We start from the raw sequence: 16873 nt of genomic DNA, 5'->3' as shown, positions 1-16873 counted from the left end.
GTGTTCACTCATATTTTGGTGTTTATTCAAAAATAAGAATAATTACAATCTTTACATACATTTAAAGAGTATATAAATTAGTTAACATTCAGCACTGTTAAAGGGATAGTTTATGATGGAAACACTGTCATCATTTACTCCCTCTTCACTTGTTTCAAACCTGTTTGAGTTTCTTGAAAACAAAAGAAGATACTTTGAAGAATGCTGAAAGCCCATTGACTTCCATAGTAGGAAAAATCTAAATTACTATGGAAGTCGAGGGGTTCCATCAACTTGCATTCTTTCAAATGTCATCTAATGTGTTCAACAGAAGACAGAAACTCATAAAGGATTAAAACCCTATGAGGGAGAATAAATGATGAGGTAGTTTTCATTTAAATTTTCCCTTTAAACACAATGTTTCATAATGTACTATATACACAGCAAAGCTCTCCTGTACAGTTGAGAAGTCAGAATTATTAACCCCCTGTATATTTCTTTCCTCAATTTCTGTTTAACGGAGAGAATTTTTTTTTTTTAATACATAATAAAAGGAGGTCTCAAGGCAAAAAAAAAAGGTTGAGGAAAAAACACTGCTTAAGGGGGCTAGTATTATTGACCTTAAAATGATTTTAAAAATGAAAAACTGCTTTTATTCTAGCCAAAATAAAACAAATCAGACTTTCTCCAGAAGAAAAAAATATTATAGGAAATACTGTGAAAAACTCCTCAATCTGTTCAACATCATTTGGGAAATATTTAAACAAGAAAAACAGTCACAGGAGGGCTGGTAAAAATTCTGGCTTCAACATATGCGATCTCCTCTAGAATCTCCTCTTCAGAACTCATTCCGAATGTTCGCTTTCTTCATTTTTAAGTCCTCTGGTCCGAAAGATGCAGGCAGAAGTTCCTCAACCGTCATCTCAACATAGGAACCGTCAGGTTTGGACAAATACACTTCCCAGTTAGAACCAAACTGTGGACAGAAAAAAATTATTAAAGATGATTAATGAATCCCAATTTGTTAATGCAAAATCAAGCAAATGTTGCAAAACTTGTTCAGTTCACATTTTTTTTTAAATAGCTGCAGATTTCCTGCATAGTGGGCGTGGCTAACATACTTAACCACGCCCCCTCATTGCCTTGCTGTTGTCAGAGGAGAATGGCCAGACTGGTTCGAGCTAATACAAAGGCAACAGTAACTCAAATAAGCACTCGTTACAACAGAGGTCTGCAGAAGAGCATCTCTGAACACACAACACGTCCAACCTTGAGGCAGATGGGCTACAGCAGCAGAAGACCACACCGGGTGCCACTCCTGTCAGCTAAGAACAGGAAACTGAGGCTACAGTTCACACAGGCTCACCAAAACTGGACAATAGAAGATTGGAGAAACGTTGCCTGCTCTGATGAGTCTCCATTTCTGCTGACACATTCGGATGGTCGGGTCAGAATTTGGCATCAACAACATGAAAGCATGGATCCATTCTGCCTTGTATCTGGGGTTTAGGCTGGTAGTGTAATGGTGTCAGGGATTTTTCTTGGCACACTTTGGGCCCATTAGTACCAACTGAGCATCGTGTCAATGCCACAGCCTACCTGAGTGTTGTTGCTGACCATGTCCATCCCTTTATGAACACAGTGTACTCATCTTCTGATGGCCACTTCCAGCAGGATAACGCGTCATGTCAAAAAACACAAATCATCTCAGACTGGTTTCTTAAACATGACAATGAGTTCCCTGAGCTCAAATGGCCTCCACAGTCACCAGTTCTCAATCCAATAGAGCACGTTTGAGGTGTGGTGGAATGGGAGATTTGCATCATGGATGTTTTGACAAATCTGTAGCAACTGTGTGATGCTATCATGTCAACATGGAGCAAAATCTCTGAGGAATGTTTCCAGTATCTTGTTGAATCTATGCCACGAAGGATTAAGGCAGCTCTGAAGGCAAAATGAGTCCAACCCGATTCTAGTAATGTGTACCTAATAAAGTGGCCAGTGAGTGTAAGTTATGATATAAGATGACTAAAAAAATTAAGTTGTTTCAACAATGAAGAAAAAAGCAGCAAGATGAAGGCAACAAGAATTTTTTAACACTAAAATTTTTGTACAAAAAAAAAATCATTTTTGTTGCAGAACATCACACATATATATATATATATATATATATTTATTTATTTATTTATTTTTTTTTTTTTTGCAAAATCCTTGAAGCACTGAATACAGTGTAAAAAGGAACTTACCTCTCTCATGAACTGCCGGCATCCTCCACAGGGGGAAATAAAGTTCTCACACATATCACTGAAAAAGACACATCATTGTGTTACTTAGGCCAGCTGTTAAAGTGGTCAGAAATGCTGACCCACCACTGAAATTTTATTTCCCTCCACTAGAGGGCCAGCTGAGTACAGTAGAGAGATGTTTACCTCGCAATAGCAATGGCTTTGAAATCCCTGTAGCCCTCAGATACAGCTTTGGAAATGGCAACTCTCTCAGCACAGATTCCCAGGTTGAAGCATGCGTTTTCCACGTTACACCCTGATGTGGAGACATAATAAAGAAGGTTATATATGTATTGGGTTTAAATTAAAAGGTGACTTCATTTAATTTCCTTCAGCTTAGTCCCTTATTTATCAGGGGTCACAACAGCGGAATGAACCGCCAACTATTCTGGCATATGTTTTATGCAGCGGATGCCCTTCCAGCTGCAACCTAGTACTAGAAAACACCCATACACACTCATTCACACGCACACTCATACAATACGGCCAATTTAGTTAATCCAATTCACCTATAGCATGTGTGTTTGGACTAAAACCGGAGCACCTGGAGGAAACCCACGCCAACATGGGGAGAACATGCAAACTCCACACAGAAATGCCAAATAGCCCAGCCGTGACTCGAACGAGTAACCTTCTTGCTGTGAGGCGACAGTGCTAACCACTGAGCCACCGTGTCACCTTCAAGGGGGAGTTCTCCCCAAAATTTGAATACTGTCATCGTTGACTCACTTGTTTAAAACCTATTTGAGCTTGTTTCTTCTGTTGGACACAAAAGAAGATATTTTGAAGAATGTTTGGAAACCATCAGCTATGTTTTCATCTACCTGTTTATGCTCATTTTGAACGATTATATCTAAAAAATGTTTCATGGAAACGCCAAGATGTGCATACATTTTGAAAATGTGCATGAAAAGAACGTATACTGAGTAGGATAAAATTTATTCAATAAGGAAAAAATTAGCATAAACTATGATGGAAGCACATTTACCAAATAAATAATTTTTGGCACCAGGTCAGACTCTGGTGTGTTACGCGATTATTCTAGATTTGCACATAAATCGAGAGGGGTCTGGCTCCAGACTGCAGTGCAATCTGAGCTGCATCCAATATTTTTTAATGCGCTCACCTAACCCCACCCCTAACCCTACCTGTCACAGTGACATCACTCACTCCATTGAGTGCATTGTGTCTGACATTGCATCGCTGAATGATGCGATCACAGCTTGCCTCACAAAGGCAGTATCCAGATACTATTGCATAAATCTACACTGTAAAAAATGCTGGCTTCCACACAGTTCCTTCATGTTGTCCCTAACACAGTTAATTATGTTTCACTAATTTAAGTGGATTGAACATTAAACAATTAAGTTGTCCCAAAAATAAACTCAAGAGTTGTGTTTCAGCTCATTTTAAATAAGTAGTCTGAACAAGCCAATCATTTTCTGAGTGTAATTCACATCTTTGGATGGATGGAAACAACATTATTGACTTCAATAGTATTTTATCCTTCTCTCGAAGTCAACAGCTACCAACATTCTTCAAAATATCTCCTTTTGTGTTCAGAAAGCTCAAAGATTTAAGTAAATAGTGAGGTAATTAGCATTTTTGGGCAAACTATCCCTTCAAAGTGAATTAGAGCAGGGATCACCAAACTTGTTCCTGGAGGGCCGGTGCTCTGCAGATTTGCCCTCCAACCCTAATCAAACACACCTGAATAGCTAATCAAGGTCTTAAATGCATACTTGAAACACTCAGGCAGGTGTGTCGAAGCAAGTTGGAGCTAAACCCTGCAGGGACACCGGCCCTCCAGGACCGAGATTGGTGACCCCTGCTTTAGAGTGTGTATGTGCAGTTTCATCTAAAAAAAGCCACACAAATAATGTTTTATAACTCTCTGAAACTGACCCTTTCAGGCTTTGATCCTAATTGTGCTGTTTTGGTGACTGTCGCTTTATATTCAAATGAGATTGTGCTCTTTTTAAAAGTGGGCGGAGCTACAAATGCCTGTGTGTCAGCATAGTGGCAGATTCAAAAACAAGACTAATGTCTTATGCTAATGAGTAGGCCCACACTTCTGCGCCTATCATTGAGTATTTATTTATTGGCTTGTGTAAATGTGTGTAAATTTATATTCATTCAGGTTTTAAATTAATTTCAGTAATATTAATGACTGATATTAAAATGTTTTCTTGATTTATTTACTATACAGTCTGTAAAGTATTTTTTCTGGCTTGTAGTTGATATAATATTTGAGAGACGTGCTTTGTTTACCAAATAAGTGGATCTAATTGGATTTGCATTCTAAACGTTAAATAATAACAATGATAAATAATAATAAATAATTTAACTTATTAAGTTTTTTCTTATGATACTCCCAAAATCATTCCACATAAATCTGCAGATTTATTTTTACAAAATTCTCCACAGAAATAGCAAAAATGTCCACAGATTCTGTCTGGCCCTACTAATGAGGTGGTCACCAGTGGTCGGGGCTTTTCCTCTCTGATGACACATACAAAGAGAGACTGTCAATCAAAGTGTTTCTGCAGACTGTTCTTATCAAGTGTGATTATGAACCCTAAAATGAATACATTTTTTAGCATTAGATGCTGGCTAGATTCACAGACTGTGTTTAAACCCCTTATAAAAGTGATTTTTGCGTAATAGGTCCCCTTTAACATTCAGTGGCCTCTGTTTAAAAATGCATTGCGTCACACTGTTAACACACAAGACAAATATTATATGGTACGTCCTGTACTTGTGTTTTGTAGCCAGTTTGATTTCTATTGGCTGGTCTGGAGGGGTCTGTCATGTCAAAGGACAAGTTTTTATTTACTTTCTGACGACAAAGTGTCTCGTGCTTCTGTAGTGACTAACACTAAGGTCATTGTACAGCAGTCAATAAGTGCTGCTTCACTGCAGTTCAAGCCTGCGTCACTTCAACTGAGAGAGCAATAATCATTACATTACTCAACCTGAGTCATCATTAGTCAGCTTGAATATTAGACTACTAATTATGCTAAAAACTGATATCATTTCACTATTGATTGCGTATTGAGTTTAATAAATCACCCAGTGATAATCATTTAAGTGGTACAGTACGGTTTGGTATGCTTGGCCGTTTGTTGCGTGTGGCATTCACTCCTGTCCTTAATTTTGGATTGTTTTGTTATTGATTGTTCTGTTAATAAATAATTTGGCTGGAGCACTTTGGCGGTTGTTTATTTATGTTCTGTTGTCTCTGGTTCAAGAGTCATATTTAAATTAGTAACCGTAACACCGTTTCCACTGTCAAAAGGCGTACCGTACCGTACCACTTTTTCAGCACCCTTTGCAAAGGGTACGAAAAGGCGAAGACACTCAGCCGACTGTTATTGGTTTACAGAGATACGTCTGTCGCTTGGCACCAAGCCAAAATGAAAACAAAGGAACCGCCATGTTTTAAATACACAGCCAAGACATAACACTGTAATAATATATACATATAATAACAAGCCATGGTCGACCCAAGCTCGAACAAACCTTGCCGTCATTTTAATGAACAGCCACAAAGCCAAGAGGAACTAAATCTGCTATGCCTGGTTGTTGTTTTACGAGCCCGTCTTAAAGTGCGAGCGCTTTCACTTTGTCCTCACAGTGAGGGGTCTAACAAATATAATTGTAATGTTGTTTTAATATAAAAAGAAAACATCGAAAAAAAAAAAGATATTAAAACAAAAAGACAAAAACAATTAAATACAAAAGGTGCATATTAATACCTTTGGGCCCCATGGCTGAAATTGCTTAGGGCCTCCAAATGACTTAATTGGCCCCTGTGTATAATATCACATTCATATTACAATGAATGAACATTGTTTTGTCTAATTTTCATACTTTGTGGCAAGTAGCTGTGTAATAAGTGGGTTAAAGTACATCCAGGATTGTTATTTTCACAGAATAAAGCCCTTTAGTCTTAAACAACAGTGCTCCGCTTTTATGTCTGGTGTAATTCTGCGATAACAACCTCCTGAAGTATCTTTTTTAAAAGATTTAACATTTTTTACATTTTACAAACATAAGCAAAAACCACCAAGAACAAACATGGAAAGGAAAAAAGGGGAAAAACTGAGAATACAATAAAACTGTATAGGTTTACATCTAAAACACTGTCTGTGGGGGTAAATGACTGAATTAGCGACAGATGCGTACAACAATCTCCATGTTTAAATTCAAGGCAATGAAGGGTTACAAACTGTTATGTATTACTATTAATATTTTTATTATAATGAGGGGTTGGCAGGGGTCATCAGTCTTGATTTAGCAGCTTCTAAATTAACTTTATCTCTAAATTATATTATATTATACTTATATCATATTATATTGATAATATATTATATTATACTAAATTATATTATGTTATATTATATTATATAACATTATACTAATATTATATTATACTAATATTATATTATATGCAACTAATATTATATTATATATTACATTATATTATACTAATATTTTATTAAATTGTATTATATTATACTTGTATTGTATTCTTTTAAACTAATATATATATATATATATATATATATATATATATATATATATATATATATATATATATATATATATATATATATATATATATTATATTATATTATATTATATTATATTATAACATCCTCACCTGTGAAAACCGTCCCGTCATGTGTCAGCAGTGCTGCCCCGACTCGAAACTTGCTGTATGGGCAATAGGCAAACTTCTTAGCCTCTTGAGATTTTCGAGTCAACTCTTTTATTCCCAACAAGTGCCCATTCAACCCATTAATAAGCTCATGCATCATCTTTTGGTCTTCCATGTTGCTATGTAGTGTGTGTGTAGTCGTTCTGCGGCTCAGCAGAGTTGCCTGTGATTTAGTTGTTCTTTTTTTCCCATATGCGACGTCCAATCCCCTTTTCCCAGTTCTCCCTCCTCCCATATGCTCCGTGTTTGATGTGTGCGATGCTGTCGTGCTGTAAACTTATGTAATTTCCAGTCAGGGAACGACATCGCAACCTTTTCCCTCAGCCGTGAGGAATAAAGGTCACCGCACAATAACACAATCGCACTCCCAATGGAGTAGCAGTGAAAAATCCTTCGCTTTTCACCGCAGACAGCTGGAGATTAATAGGCCAACTGCGCCGTTTATGCTTTCACGCTCTCCCGCCTTGAAATGACATTAACAATAAAAGGGTTTTAAATGGAGGAATTAAATATTGTGTCGATATGAATGTGAATTTAACCACAACTGAAAGTTTCTGAAATTCATAACCTGTTCTGATTACATTCATAAATACATTTGAAATTCTTGTTTGAGAAATAGGGTAACACTATATGTATAAGTGTCAGCATTGTTTTCAGAAAACATATTTCTAAAGGTGCTGTTCACGTGAAATGTTCATTGGATGTTGGTAACAACCTAAGAAATCCATATATGCAAAGAAAACAGAACTATTTAGTTTACAAATGAAGTTCTGTGTCATAAAATGAAATGACACCGGGAAAAAGTATTGAACACATGAAAAAAAGGGAGTTGTAGAAAGGTAGTGAAGGCCCAGACAGCAGCTGACATCTCTTAGTAGTTCTTCAGCAAGCCTCTGCCCTTCCTCAGTGTAAGTGATTATCAGCTGCTTCAGTCCAACATCCACATTAGCAGCAAGACAATGATCAAAACACAGCCAAGGAAACTCTCAAATGCTTTTTAGAGAAAGAAAATCAAGCTATAGAATGGCCCAGCCAATCACCTGATCTGAATCCAATGTAGAATACAAAATAAAGATCAGATTTGATAGACGAGACCCACAGAACAATCAAGATTTTTACACTCTGTTGACTCTAAAGGGGTTTGAGTCTGGTAAAGAATGGTTCCAGAAAGCAGGTAAGACAAAAGCAAAAGCTAAAAGATAAAATAAACAAGTAAATAACAGGGTGAGAATGTGGTAAAATCTGAAAACGTGGTGAAAATCAGGCTGCAGCAAGGGCTTTTCTCTTTTTTTTTGGATGGCTATAAAATCATCCTCCAATGTTGGTTGGGTTTAGGGGTGTGGTTTGCAATGCCTCCTTTTAAAAAATCGTACATTTTCGTATGACTGAACCATACGAATTAGCCACTAAATTGACAAAACGTAAAATAGTTAGGTTTCTCGTAAAATCAGGCTGGAAATACAGGTAGAATTGTGAATTTGTTTTTCTATTACTTATTTCTATATTGAAGTCAATGGTTACAGGTTTTCAGCTTTCTTCGAGACATCTTCTTGTGTGTTCAACAGAAGAAAGAAACGCAAAAAGGTTTGGAACCACTTGAGGGTGAGTACATAATTAGGAAATTTTCATTCTTGAAATTGATAATTTATTCATCATTTCCTTAAACATTTAAGCCAGATTGAGTTTCTTGTTTTCTGTAAAAAAAAAAAACATGTATGTTATTTAGAAGAATGTTGGAAAGGGGTAGCCATTGACATTCATAGGAAAGAATGGGATTCATAGGAAAGATACTATAAGACAATGGCTACCGATTTCTGAGATTCTTCAAACTGTTCAACAGAAGAAAGATTTTCAGACATGTTGAAAACAAGTCAATGACAGAACGCTTACAAAATACATCAAAATATGTCATTCCTAATGTTTATAAATGAGAACTTATTGTAGGCTTGTACTGAAAATTATATATATATATATATATATATATATATATATATATATATATATATATATATATATATATATATATATATATATATATATATAGACATAGTTGGTCAGAACTATTAGCCGTATTTTATTCCCCAATTTCTGTTTAATAGAGAAGACTTTTTTTCAACACTTTTCTAAACATAATAGTTTTAATAACTCATTTCTAATAATTTCTTTTATCTTTGTAATGATGACTTTTTGACCTTTAAATGGTTGTTAAATAAATACAAACTGCTTTTATTCTAGCCGAAATAAAACAAATAAGACTGTTAAACACAATTTAAGAAATATTTGAAAAAGACAAACAAATTCACAGTAGCGTTAATAATTCTGACTTCAACTGTGTATATTTGATTCTCCTATTTTATCTAACAGACTTTGACCATCTTATTGAGTATCCTTACAACCATCTGGTGGTATTTTTAACAGTACCGCACTTCAACAACCATTGGAAACAACATTCTAGCTGGTGTCGTTGTCGATTATCCAGGTCATCCAGGGAATGTAGTTGCGGACTTTGGTGTAGACCCCAGGAAAATAAGCGTTGGCACAGCTGATGCCCCAGGACACGATGCCCTCAAAATAACCATTACAGATGAGCGGCCCGCCAGAATCGCCCTGCAGACAAACACAGACCAACACGTGAGACTGTTCGTTTTAGCAGAATCAAACCAAAACCTTCAACAGATCTCACATTATCACAGTTCATTTCCTTTAGTTTGTAAACTAAAGCAAGGATTTGTTTAATTATAATGTTATATCAGTTCATTTTTCAATTTATTATTATTATTATTATTATTCAGTTAATGAAAATGTTTGGCCAACACTTTTAATTTGAGCTTTTGTTAATGCAAGTAACCTTGGTGTGAACACCATCCTCTTCAGTGTCACAATAAAAACCCTAAAGGCTTTACCTGGCAGGAGTCTTTTCCGCCCAGCGGGGAGCCGGCGCACACCATGTTGTCTGTGATCCTGTAGTAGTAATAGTACTGGCACTGCGGGATGATCTGGACATCCACGGCTCGCAGGACGGGCGACAGGTAATAGCTGTAAACCTGAGTGACGCCCCAGCCGCTCACGATGCACACTGTGCCGCCCTGTAGAGCCGGGACGGAGACCGGCAGCACAGCTGGCTGGATGGTGGCACTTAGCTCTGCTGGCTTCTCCAACTGAACCACACAAACACATACATTATTAACTGCATATTCAACATTTATAATCATTTAATAACTACATGCTAACAGTAATAATAATTTAATAAATCAACACTGAAGACTGGAGTAATGATGCTGAAATTCTGATTTGTATTAGAGGACAGAAATCTACAGAGCATCTGGAAAGAAATTGTTTCAAATTTATTAGAAATAAAAAAAGCTGAAAAATCAGATGTACATCAGTATTCACAGCCTTTGCCGTCAAGCTCTAAATTGAGCTCAGGTACATTCTGCTTCCACTGATCATCCTTGAGATGTTTTAGCAGCTTCATTGGAGTTCACCTGTGGTCTATTCAGCTGATTGGACATGATTTAAAAAGGCATTCACCTGTCTATATAAGGTCCCAGGGTTGACAGCACAAACCAAGCATGAAGACAAAGGAATTGTCTGTAGACCTCCGAGACAAGATTGTCTGGGGAAGGTTACAGAAAAATGTCTGCTGCTCTGAAAGTTCCAATGAGCACAGCGGCCTCCATCATTCATAAGTGGAAGATGTTTGCAACCACCAGGACTCTTCCTAGAGCTGTCCAGCCATCTAAGCTGAATGATCAGGGGAGAAGGGCCTTAGTCGGGGAGGTGATCAATAACCTGATGGTCACTCTGTCTGAGCTCCAGCGTTCTTCTGGAGAACCTTACAGAAGGACAACCATCTGTGCAGCAATCCACCAATCAGGCCTGTTTGGTAGAGTGGCCAGATGGAAGACACTCCCTGCCTGGAGTTTGCATCTGAAGGACTCTCAGACTATAAGAAACCAAATTCTCTGGTCTGATGAGACTAAAGTTGAACTCTTTGGAGTGAATGCCAGGCGTTACATCTGGAGAAAACCAGGCAGCGCTCATCACCAGGCTAATACCATCCCTACAGTGAAGCATGCTGGTGGCAGCATCATGCTGTGGGGATGTTTTTCAGCAACAGGAACTGGAAGACTAGTCAGGATAGAGGGAAAGATGATTGCAGCAATGTACAGAGACATCCCAAATGAAAACCTGCTTCAGAGCGGTCTTCACCTCAGACTGGGCTGATGGTTCATCTTCCAGCAGGACAATGACGCCAAGCACGTCGCCGCTATATCAATGGAGTGGCTTTACAACAATTCGGTGAATGTCCTTGAGTGGCCCAGCCAGAGCCCAGACCTAAATCCTATTGAACATCTCTGAAGAGATCAAAAAAATTCCCAAAGACAGGTGGGCTAAGCTTGTGGCGTCATATTCAAAAAGACTTGAGGCTGTAATTGCTGCCAAAGCTGCATCAACAAAGTATTGAGCAAAGGCTGTGAATACTGATGTACATCTGATTTTTTTAGGTTTTTTATTTGTAATAAATTTGCAACTATTTCAAAAACTCTTTTTTTCACATTGCCATTATGGGGGATTATGTGTACAATGTTGAGGAAATAAATGAATTTAATCCATTTTGAAATAAGGCTGTAACATTTTTAAAAAAAAATGGAAAAAGTCGAGCACTATCAATACTTTCCAGATGCACTGTAGATGTAATATTTTCCAAAAAGTAAAGAGTAGTGATAATAATAATCATAATAATAATAATAATACTTTTTGCATTTATCGATTTGATGCTTGATGAACTCACTTTCAGAAGCATGATGTCACTATCAAACGTCCTGTAATTGTACATGTAATGCACCAGGGCCTTGGACACATTGAACACCCGCTCAAAGCCCTCGATTTTAGAGAGGTCATGTTCACTTAACACCACTTTGATTAAATAGCTCCTGTAAACAGAGACAACAGAAACCAACAATATTGCATACAGTAAAGTCTGTGTCGGCCTACCACATGTACACTCTATCTTCTTGTTGAGTTGTGACATATTCATAATAATAATAATTCCTTACATTTATGTAGGGCTTTTCTGGATACTCAAAGTGCTTTACATGTTGGGGGGAATCTCCTCATCCACCACTAGTGTGCAGCATCCACCTGGATGACATGACGGCAGCCATATTGCGCAAGACCGCACACCACACACCAGCTGATTGGTGGAGAGGAGACAGAATGATGAAGCCAATTATGATTGGGCAGCCTGATCTCACGAGAAAACGTAAGTACGTTTTTCCTGTTTAGTGGCTAATTTGTACAAATTTGGATGAGTTCAGTCGTACGAAATTGTATGATTTTAAAAAGGAGGCGTGGCACCTAACCCCACCCCTAAACCCAACCGTCATTGGGGGGTGAGCAAATCGTACTAAATTGTACAAATTAGATCGTACGAATTCATACGAATTAGCCACTAAATCAAAACGTTACGAATTGCCGTGAGATTGTGTTGGATATGGGGAGGGTTAGGAGGCCATGATGGACAGAGGCCAGTTGGCAAATTTAGCCAGGATCCTGGGGTTAAACCCCTACTCTTTTTTCAAAGGACATCCTGCGATTTTTAAGAACCTCGATATAATGTCTCATCCGAAGGACGGTGCTCACTAAGCAGTATAGAGTCCCCTTCACTATACTGGGGCGTTAGGACCCACACAGACCGCAAGTTGAGCTAGTCAACAAGTCAATGAATTCTCATTAGAGTAATAGTAGAGTGTAAGGTTAGGGTAAGGATTAGTGTAAATTCACATGTACTTGCAAAGTTATGAAGATTGTCTGTTGGTGGAGCAGTGTCAGCAGATATTAAGCAGACAGTCTTCTTATTCTCTAATGACAATTTGTTGGCAGCTTGTAGTTGCAGTGTAACTTCTAGTCAGTGATACTGCGTTTTTGACATGCTTGATGTCGATTTGATGTCGTTTGGGTATCATGGAGCCCATTGGGAACACATTAAAGCCAATATTTTACAAAATAATGCTGTAAACTACAGTCTGGACTGAAGACATCCATATTTTAAAAATTTATAAGAAACTAAACATCTTATTATCTGAAATTAGGCACGGATATAACCAATATACAACTGTGAGCGTAAAAGCAAAAACAAGAAAAAAAACTACTTGTTTAAAATGAGCTGAATCAACACAATTCTTGAGCATTTTTTGGGACAACTTAATTGTTTTGTGTTTAATCCACTTACGTTTGAATAAACAATTAAGTAAACTTTATCAATTTGTGTTGGGACAACATGAAGGAATTGTTTGGCATTTTTTTATTAGTGTATATAAGTAGGCTACCGTCTGATGTTTACTTTTGGCGTCTGCTAAAAGGTTTTGCCTTCTGGTGGCATGTTAAAACCAATAAATCCTAATTAAATATCTGCCACATCACATTACAAACTAAATATTTACTGGTTTTAATGGTTAAATGGTATTGTTAAGTATTAAATTGTTTAATAATATGTATGTTTTGTGGTATTTGTAGCGGAAGCCATTAGATCTTCTGTTATGAGGGGGAGTTCTGATCAGTTTATAGAGATTAAACAGCATGGTAGCCTACTTGGCATAATATTAAACACCACAAAAGCTAAAGGACGTATGATGCACTCTTTTTATCTTGGTTAAGTCGAAAGGGTTGATTAAAATATCTAGTTGTGGTGTGTTTGAATTGATGCAAGTACTCACGGTCTCCAGCAGTGGGCAGCACTGACCACCCACTGCGGGTGTATGAGTGTTCCTCCGCAGTAATGGTAGTTGTTGTACTGGACAGAGGCCTGGTACTTTATGGAGTATGGCTGAACCTCCTGTCCTCCAATGATCCTCTGCTGCTTCGAGCCTGTGAATGAGGAGAATAATGAGAAAGACCCAGAGCTCGTGTGTGAAGGTAAACATAAAATGGCTGCCGTGTTTAACAGTTATCAGCATCTTAAATCCTTGAATGTTTTTAATATTCAGATTTAATATAAAAACATATGTATATTTATATGTATTTATGTATGTTTTATATAACCTTTGTATCACATTGCAAAAAAAAACGAATTACCGGTTATGCTATTCAGGTGTTTCTAATGCAACGTCTATGGACAGTAAATTTGACATTGTTCTCTCATCTGGCTGCCGTTTTCAGTCTCACACAATTATATTTCTTTTCTGAAAGTCTTAATTACACCATCGTAGAGTTTTTCTTTTAATATTTCAGCAAATAGAATTGCAAAAATATATATTTGCCCTTGACCAGCCTAGCCAGGCTGGGAGCCCAGCCAAAACCAGCTTAAACCAGGCTGGTTTAAGCTGTATTTAGCTGGTCATTTTCCAGTCTGACCAGCTAAGACCAGGCTGGAAATGGCTGAAAACCAGCCTGGAAATGGCCTAAACCCCTCTAAAACCAAGCTGGTCAGCCAGCTAAAACCAGCCAACCAGCCTAGGCTGGTTTAAGCTGGATTTTTCAGCAGGGTGTTGTACTCTCCCATTGTCCGCTCTCTAAGATCATCCAACTATGATGACCTCTGCTACCGAGAAACCCTGAAATGTGAAAACTGTCCATGTTGTATGTTCGAAAAGCAACTTCCTGTTATTATATTTGGAGTGAGATATAGAGGTTTACCTTGAAGCATTGAGACGATAAGGAGCAAGGTGTATTCAAGGCATTTCTTCATGTTTGAGGGGTCTAAAACAGAGTAAAACAAATACAAATGGTGCAGAATGCAACTGCATGAAAATAAATCAATTATTTAATGAATGAATGAATTCAAAGAAAATATATAACAGCCCACAGGAAAAATTCCTGTGGCTTATAGTGAGCTCTTAGGTTTGAACAATACTAGAGCAGTGTTTCTCAACCATGTTCCTGGAGGACCACCAGCTTTTCACATTACCATGTCTCCCTAACCAAACACATGATTCAGATCATCAGCTCATTAGCAGAGACTGAAAGACCTGTAAGGGGTGTGACAGACAAAGGAGACATCCAAAACATGCAGTGCAGGTGGTCCTTCAGGAACGTGGTTGAGAAACACTGCTCTAGTATTGTTCAAACCGTAGGATTTATTAAACGTTTGTGCATTTTAAAATAATATAAGTATAATATAAATAATTTTTGTAGAAAATTTTGTACCCTATAATGGACACGTTTATTTTTATCGTTGCATTACCACATAATTCTGTTGCAATTCCGTTGTTTTACCACAGAACAGTATGGTTCAAAAATCTATTGTTTACTATAAATTACTATAGTATTTTCAAGTTTTTTAAATTATTTACACTGTTAAAAACTTAAACTTATAGGCTTAGTTTAGCTTATGAATTTTTTTTAGATATTCGACCAGCCTGACCGAGCTGTGGTTTAGAACAATAATGAACCATATTGTATTTCAAGCAATATTAATTTCTGTAATAATAATAATGTCTGTAACTCATATGATGTTATGTCTATGATGTAAAAAAAAATTATCAAAGGTGGAAGTAATGATATTTATATTTCCCTGCTGTTCTTTTGAACTTTTATCCAAAAAATAATAAAACAATATCACATCTTCCTAAAAAAAACTTTAAGCACAGCTGATTTAAATATTTAAAAATCATACAATACAATAATAGCGATACATAAGACTAGATATCGGCTTGATATTACATAAATAAACAAAATTTTAACAGACATTTTCTTGCTTTTTTCATTCATTCATTTATTTTATTTTCGTCTTAGTCCCTTTATTAATCTTGGATCACCACAGCGGAATGAACCATCAACTTTAGCTTACCCAACTGACCTATACCTCATGTCTTTGGACTGTGGGTGAAACCGGAGTACCCATGCGAACACGAGGAGAACATGCCACACAGAAATGCTAACTGATCCAGCCGAAGCTCGAACCAGCAACCTTCTTGCGACCTGAGTGATCGTGCTACTCCCTGCGTGACACCATCTTTTTTACATTTTTTTTTATCAAATTAAAGTCTTTTTGAGACTTTCTTCAAAGACTTTACTTTAATCAGAGGAATAAATTACCTGAAGATGGAAAAATACACTCTCAACTCAACTTAATTTATTTCTAGAGCACTTTTAACAAACCACAATGGGTGCCAAAGTGCTGCACATAAAACACATGGAAATATACACAAAACCAAAATACATCAACTCACATCACATGATTAAAAGCTAAAGAAAATAAGAAAGAAAATGTGTTTTCAGTGACCTCTGAAAAGACTCAAAAGTTGGAGCTGTTCTTAAGGAGAGTGGAAGATCGTTCCAGAGTCTTGGAGCTGCAACTGAAAAAGCTCTATCACCTCGACATTTTAAGCGTGATCGTGGAACTGTCAGATATAAACGATCCTTAGAGCAAAGAGATCTCACAATAACAAATCTAAAAATAAACTCTAATAAATGCTGGGTTGTTTTAGCAAAATTTGGGTAAAACTGTCTCTATATATATATATATATATATATATATATATATATATATATATATATATATATATATATATATATATAGTTGAAGTCATTTTTAGTTATTAGCCCTCCAGTATATTTTCCCCCAATTTCTGTTTAATAGGAGATTTTTTTCAACATATTTGTAAACATAACTACATTTTTAATAATTGATTTCTTTTATCTTTGCCATGATTACAGTAAATAATATTTTACTAGATATTTTTCAAGATACTAGTATTCAGCTTAAAATGACATTAAAAAAACCTAACTAGGGTAATTAGGCATGTTAGAGTAATTAGTCAAGTCACTAACTGTGGTTTGTTCTGTAAACAATCAAAAATAAATAGCTTTAGGGCGCTAATAATATTGACTTTTAAATGGTTTTAAAAAATTAAGAACTGCTTTTATTCTAGCCTTAATAAAA

General features: G+C 36.7%; 3 protein-coding genes across 4 annotated transcripts in view; 1 reads left to right on the top strand and 2 right to left on the bottom strand.

The window, feature by feature from the left end:
• Positions 1-3: 3 nt before the first annotated feature.
• Positions 4-7120, bottom strand: cdab (cytidine deaminase b). The gene is given in 4 exon segments (NM_205679.1): positions 4-955; positions 2226-2283; positions 2409-2520; positions 6931-7120. Coding segments are annotated over 4 exon segments (480 nt in total). The 5' UTR covers positions 7103-7120; the 3' UTR covers positions 4-817.
• Positions 7121-9105: 1985 nt separating this feature from the next.
• si:dkey-33m11.8 overlaps positions 9106-16873 on the bottom strand; it is an 8109-nt gene continuing 341 nt past the window's right edge. The window contains exons 2-6 of the mRNA XM_087273117.1: positions 14626-14688; positions 13707-13857; positions 11783-11924; positions 9891-10145; positions 9106-9594 (exon numbers count right to left, since the gene is read on the bottom strand). Of these exons, the coding sequence (XP_087129243.1) occupies positions 9439-9594; positions 9891-10145; positions 11783-11924; positions 13707-13857; positions 14626-14677 (756 nt within the window). The 5' untranslated portion in view covers positions 14678-14688 and the 3' untranslated portion in view covers positions 9106-9438. The remainder of the gene's footprint in view (positions 9595-9890; positions 10146-11782; positions 11925-13706; positions 13858-14625; positions 14689-16873) is intronic.
• Positions 13714-16873, top strand: part of si:dkey-33m11.7 — a 17627-nt gene continuing 14467 nt past the window's right edge. For both annotated transcript variants that reach the window (XM_087273116.1, XM_087273114.1), the window contains exon 1: positions 13714-13905. Coding sequence is in view for 1 of the 2 variants with exons in the window: in XM_087273114.1 (XP_087129240.1) it covers positions 13836-13905 (70 nt within the window). In the remaining variant the exon portion in view is untranslated. The remainder of the gene's footprint in view (positions 13906-16873) is intronic.

The sequence above is a fragment of the Danio rerio genome, chromosome 11 (assembly GCF_052040795.2).
Source record: "Danio rerio strain M-AB ecotype USA chromosome 11, GRCz13ab, whole genome shotgun sequence".
NCBI classification, from domain to species: domain Eukaryota; kingdom Metazoa; phylum Chordata; class Actinopteri; order Cypriniformes; family Danionidae; genus Danio; species Danio rerio.
Note: the sequence above shows the minus strand (reverse complement) of the source record. Positions and strands in the feature narration are given on the sequence as shown.